This window comes from Quercus lobata, chromosome 3 (assembly GCF_001633185.2).
Source record: "Quercus lobata isolate SW786 chromosome 3, ValleyOak3.0 Primary Assembly, whole genome shotgun sequence".
Lineage (NCBI taxonomy): Eukaryota > Viridiplantae > Streptophyta > Magnoliopsida > Fagales > Fagaceae > Quercus > Quercus lobata.
The window spans coordinates 64,704,896-64,711,076 of NC_044906.1; the positions used below are offsets into that span (position 1 = coordinate 64,704,896).

At 33.1% G+C, this 6,181-nt stretch overlaps 1 protein-coding gene across 1 annotated transcript; it reads left to right on the forward strand.

Annotated features, from left to right (window-relative positions):
- The first annotated feature begins 1,632 nt into the window (after window positions 1-1,632).
- Window positions 1,633-5,937, forward strand: LOC115982847 (40S ribosomal protein S9-2-like). The gene is made up of 3 exons (XM_031105568.1): window positions 1,633-1,771; window positions 2,188-2,569; window positions 5,566-5,937. The coding sequence occupies exons 1-3, from the start codon at window positions 1,744-1,746 to the stop codon at window positions 5,750-5,752; spliced, it is 597 nt and encodes a 198-aa protein (XP_030961428.1). The 5' UTR covers window positions 1,633-1,743; the 3' UTR covers window positions 5,753-5,937.
- Window positions 5,938-6,181: the final 244 nt, after the last annotated feature.

Here is a 6,181-nt window from a genome sequence, read left to right on the forward strand (position 1 = left end):
CCAATTTAAGATTTTTAATTTTTGTGCCAAGTTAATTGTTCATTGAAAAAAAATGAAGAATCTAATATCAAATGAACCATTTAAAAAAACCCAATTATTATTATTATTATTTTGTGGATAAATACCTATGATCCAAACTACCTAAAGGTTGATATTAGGATAACAAGTGGCATTTTGTTGATTATGTATTATGCGAGAAGTATGACGTTGGCAACTAATAGGTTTTGTTTTAGTGCCCAAAAAAATGATAAATATTTGTTATTGACCAAATTATAAGTATATACATATTAATTAGGATCAAAACAACTTCTTAAAATTGTATGATAGAATATCTAAAATAAATGCTAACAAAAAAATTACATGAAATTATCATGGTCTAAGTTAAATATAAGTTACAGATAAAAGATACTTAAAATAAAAATTACAACAAAAAATTATTAAAATACTATAGCTAAACATATGATGTATATATAGAATTATTTACATGATAGTTTTACTTATGTTTTCAAGCAAAAGATGCTTGCATGGTATCATTGTTCTTAAATCTATAGTAAATATCATACCATATGAAGGAACTATTTCAATAATATAATTAAAAATTATTAATAAAATAAATAGTGTTGTTTCTAAAAAAAGTGAAAATAAAATAACAAAAATTACTTTAACTTGATCAAGTACACAATAAAACTTTCTTGATGAATGCACACCATATAAGACTAAAACTGCTATTTGAAACCAAATATTATAGTAGATTATACAACTATTTAAATAACTAATGAAAATCCTTATTGAAACTTTTGATAATTGTCATTTAATCAAAATTTCACTTTAATTTTATTAAATTTTTGGTAATAAAGTTCCATATAAAATAAAATATTTTACTAATTTTAATATACTTAAGGTGGTCATAGGGAAAAATTATGTTGGACAACTTGTAATACTAGCATTTAGTTACATAGTGCAAGTACAATATATACAACAAATTATTGTGGTAGATTATAAAAATAATGTTTTTTTTATATGAATATTGGAATAGAATTTTAATCAAAATATATATTTTTTAAACTTCTTGAAATTTTGCCCCAAAAAAAAATCACCTTATTTTTAATATAGAATAACAAGAGTATTTTACATTTAAACTCAGGAATAGTTCATAAACTCAATTTTACATTAGAATAATTAATGGATCGAATTTGTTATAAAGAGGTACTATACAAATTATCTTTAAAAATAAAAATTATACAAACAATCAAAGCTATGTAATGGTTCCCATAAAAAAATGTAATGGTCTTCCTTAAAAGAAAAAAATATATATTTAACAGTCAGAATTATTTGTAAGAAGTTGGGTTTTCAGTCAATTATTTAAATTTATTATTCAATAATTCAAAATTAATGAAAATAACAAATTTAAAACGTAATATATTTTTTAAAAAATTATTAATAGTAGGGCTAAATTGGATTGGGTTTGATAAGTTGAAATTTTTTCAACCAAGCTTGGATTGACTTAGCTCGATGGGTCAATGCATTATGGGTTATTTTATTGCTGGGCCGGAAATTAAACACTAGGTATAGGCCCATACCCACAACTTGACTTGTTGCTAGGGTTAGGGGTTTAGGGTTTAATATAAGCAAGAAAAAACTCCTACAGCATAAAACATTGCGCGGCGCCATCGTCCTCCACCTCTCGCCATTTGTATTCAGATCGTTTAACCAGAGGACTAACAGTACGGCTTAACTCTCATCATGGTCCACGTTGCCTTTTACCGAAACTGTAAGTCTCTTTCTCTCCCCCATTTTCTATTGCTAATATGATCAATGCTTTGTGTTTCTTCAATCAATTAGTAATGTTTTGCTGTGTGTTTTTTTTTTTTTTTTTTGCATTTATATGATTGTATTGACGAAGCTTGAGAAAACCCACTTTGCGTTTTGCATTTTGCATTTTGATGCCCTTTTCTGTTGCATATTCATAATTGTTTTGACGAAACCTGATAAACCCACTTCGGGTTTTGCATTTTTTGATGCTTTGTCTTTTGCATATTCATGATTTTTTTGATGAAACCTGAAAAACCCACTTCGGGTTTTGCATTTTGATGCTTTTGTCTTTTTGCGTATGCACTATTGTTTTGATGAAACTTGAGAAACCCACTTTGTGTTTGCATTTGATGTTTGAGTCATTTATGTAAATAGATGGGAAAACCTTTAAGAAGCCAAGACGTCCCTACGAGAAGGAGCGTCTAGATGCTGAGTTGAGGCTGGTGGGAGAGTATGGGCTGAGGTGTAAGAGAGAGCTGTGGAGAGTACAGTATGCTCTGAGTCGAATTCGTAACAATGCTAGAATGCTTTTGACCCTGGATGAGAAGAACCAACGTCGTATTTTTGAGGGTGAAGCCCTTCTGAGGAGGATGAACAGGTATGGGTTACTAGACGAGAGCCAGAACAAGCTCGATTATGTGTTGGCACTCACTGTCGAGAACTTTCTGGAGCGACGTTTACAGACTCTGGTGTTCAAGTCTGGCATGGCCAAGTCCATTCACCACGCTAGAGTGCTTATCAGGCAGAAGCATATAAGGTATATGAATAATTTATTATCTTTAGCTTTCTGTGAAACATAACTATTATGATCAACCCTTTATGCTTCTTCATTCGATTAGTGAGATTATGCTTTGTATTTTCCATAGTAGTAAGTGGATGTGATTTTTTTTTTAAGTACATTTTTTGGTTATTTACTTGTTAGAGGTAAAATAAAACTATTAAAAGTAGTAGAAAATCTTATGTTAATATAGGAGGTGACAATATATGATTTTGGATATGATAGATAGAATGGTAGAGAAAATACGTGTGCACAATTCTTTAGTTGACTCCATAGTTTTGGTACCAAGGCTTTATTATTATTATTGTTGTTGGTGGTGTTGGTGTTGTTGTTGTTCTTCTTCTTCTTCTTCTTCTTCTTGTTTATTTGGTTTTGCAATTAGTTTCAAATTTATTTGAATCATTGTTTGAGGAGTCTCCTAATTATTTTTTCAATGCTGTAAAATACTAAAATATGGCCAACACGGATTTGTGAAATTGAATTTTGTATGATGCTGGTTAGAGACAGATTCTCACCTAATGAAGTTAGAGTTTAATGTAACAGGTGAACGTTCACGGTTCTGATTAGTGCAATGTTTGATTTTGAAAAGGTAATTTGGGATATTTGGTATGGAGCAAATTTAAAACTTAAATAAAAGAGGTAAGAAAAGAAAAGAAACAAAAGCTAGTTAACCTAATAGGATGACAGGATGACATTGGCTTTTTCTTTACCATTTGAAAAGGAAGCTATTGCGGGATTAGGATTTGGAATTTTTTGTGATTGTGGTACTTTTGGTTGATCTGAACACTACTTCCACCTTATTGGAATTTAAGAACATTAACCGTTTTAGGCCCTTTTATCTTGCTGAGTGGTGTGTTCCAAATATTGCCAAGGGTTTGGCATTTAGAGGTGAAAATAAAATTTTATAGTGTGGTTCAATCAGGCACTATTTCATTAACTCAAGTTCTTCAAGGACAAAAGAAAAATTTGAGCATGGTCCTTAATGCTAACATTTGTTGGCTGTCAATTATAGAGTCAGGCTTTGTTAAATTGGATTGATGATTAGAAAATTAGACTTTGTTGCAAGTAATGCATTATAAAAATGTCAAACTGTGATGTGTGCACATCTTTTGGCATGATCAGTTTCCTTCCCTGCTTTTTGTATTTGACTAATTATCTGGTTAAGCCCTTGATCTGACTTCTGAGGATGAAATGAATTCATGGAAGTTTGGAGATTTAGAGTTTTCAAATCAAATAAAAATCACAAGTGAAGTTCGCCATTAGAAGGTAGTGCATGAACTCTTATATTTAGTTTAATGATTTATAGGGCCTTTTTGGTAACCCATTTTGAAAATGTTCTTCATGACTTAAAGAACAAAATGCATGAGGCGCATTAATTTTTTTTGTTTTTTTTTTAAATCTTATCTAAATTTTACTATATGAACTCCCAAATTGAAAACATCTTTTATGTATTTTACTTCTTTGTTTTCAGTCCTCCCTCCCTCCCTCCCTCTCTCTCTAAGTTGTCCGTCTTCTTTTGTTGATGGTTGTGGGTTGCTATTGTGTCTTTGGGTCTTTGTAGATGCTCATGGGTGGGCATGGGTTGTGGGAGCCACGAGCCATGCTGCTAGCAAGTATGGCAAAATGGAGCCATGACTCAAGATTTGTCGGCTGTGATGGTTTAGGGGAAAAGGGGAAAAAAAAGAAGAAGCTAGGAATAGAAACACAGCAAACAGATTCGTCATTTTCTTGGGGTGGGAGAACACATCAAACAAATTTTACTTTTGAGGACATTGAGTAACCTCTTGATCAATTGAAGACCTTGTTATTTTGGACCTTGTTTGAATGGTCTTGGCATTTGGTTATACTCATTGTAATTTCATTTATGAGTTCCAAGGCTCACTTTGATTCCTGTGTGATTCTTCGTAATTTTTTAGTTCCCTTGTGTTCATCATCATGAACATGAAGTAGTCTTCTGTTCAATAAAATATTATTACTTATAAAAAAAAAATTTGAGAAAAATTCTCAAAACATAGTTTTCAGTGATTTTTCTTAACAAAAGAGGCCCTTGCTATCCATTTTTTTTAATTTTATTCTTAAAAATATTAGAATTGTCTGTTTGAAATTCTGTAGAACCGAGTGGACCTTAATATCATGTTGGTTGTCAAGTTAGACATTGTGAATATCTCAAGTCTCGATTATGTTCTTGGGATGAACAGTTAATTGTGAGTAAATATAAATGCAGCCAAAGCCAGGAGATTTTACTCTTGCAGTGCTTCTTGTTATAGAAGTGCAGGAGGTACTAGTTCTTATTGGCTGGCTGAAGTGTTTTGGTGGTTTTGGTGTGTTGTGCTAAATAAGCCTGATTCTTGCTGGTGTCTCATACTTCAATGGGCTGCCCTTCTCCGAAGCATTCTGATTGATTTGTGCACTATTTCTTTTCCTGCTTTTCTACTTGTTTCATTCTGGCATTCTTAAAGTTGTTCCTATTGGCCAGGTTTAGTTCTTTTGGGGGGATGGTTGCTTATTGCTTGGGCTTAGGTTGTGCTCTCATCTTTTGTGTCTAGAGGCACCTCACCCTGCAGCTTACTTGTTTAGTAGGCTTGAATAGGATATTGTCGATGTGCCCATTTAGGTTTGCTCTAGGTTTGAAGAATAAATTTCCTAGGCTTGGCAGGTCGATTCCTGTGGGAATACACAATGCTTTTTATTCAGATTGATTTCCTAAATGATGGGCTTGATTAGTAATGTCTACCTCAGAGGAGCATGATGACATTTTTCCCCCATTTATTACATTTTGAGGCATGTTGCATTAACTAGAGTCTTGGCCCCTTATCTGTCCATTGCTTTCCTCATGGGCACATCCTCTTGTGATCAAATGGCAGTTTATTGACTTGAATTGCCTGTGAAATTTTGTCTCTCTGTGATCAGCTCTCAGGTTGCCAAGGATAGACTGTGATTGGTGAGATAATATTAACTTATTTTGGCTTTGTCAGGGTCGGGAGACAGGTGGTCAATATTCCCTCATTTATGGTTAGGGTGGACTCACAGAAGCACATTGATTTTTCATTGAATAGTCCTTTCGGTGGTGGACGCCCTGGGAGAGTGAAGCGCAGGAACCAAAAGTCAGCTGCGAAGAAGGCTGCTGGTGGAGATGGAGGAGACGAAGATGAAGAAGAGTAAGCTGAACTTTAGATATAAGACGATAATGATCATCATTTCTTTTTTAAACTACGACTGGCCTTTTTGAGAAGGCTATGTCAGTTAAGTTTTGTTTTGCTATTTTCTTCATTATTTTTGAGAATATGTTGGTTTTGCATATTATTTGATATTAGGTACGCGAGAATTTTCTTGGGTTCATGCTTAAATTGTCACTTTTTCTTCAGTATAAAATCCATCACCAAAGCAGCACATTTTTCCTAAAGGACATCTAATATCTGGACATCGATGGTTGTTAATTAATAATTAATCCTTTTACTTAAATATATTCGTGGCTCCGCAAAGATTTTGACCTGCCAGTACAAGCCTCTTTGCCCTTCGGATATGATCCCCCAAAGGTTTATCTCACATTCTGCATCAGTCTGGATGTATGCATCTGCCAAAATGAGCATA

Excerpts from the sequence above, each read along its gene's own strand:
- LOC115982847 (XM_031105568.1), top strand. The coding sequence starts at position 1,744 with ATGGTCCACGTTGCCTTTTACCGAAACT. Across the intron at positions 1,772-2,187 it reads CGTTGCCTTTTACCGAAACT|ATGGGAAAACCTTTAAGAAG; the intron begins GTAAGTCTCTTT and ends TTATGTAAATAG. Across the intron at positions 2,570-5,565 it reads ATCAGGCAGAAGCATATAAG|GGTCGGGAGACAGGTGGTCA; the intron begins GTATATGAATAA and ends TGGCTTTGTCAG.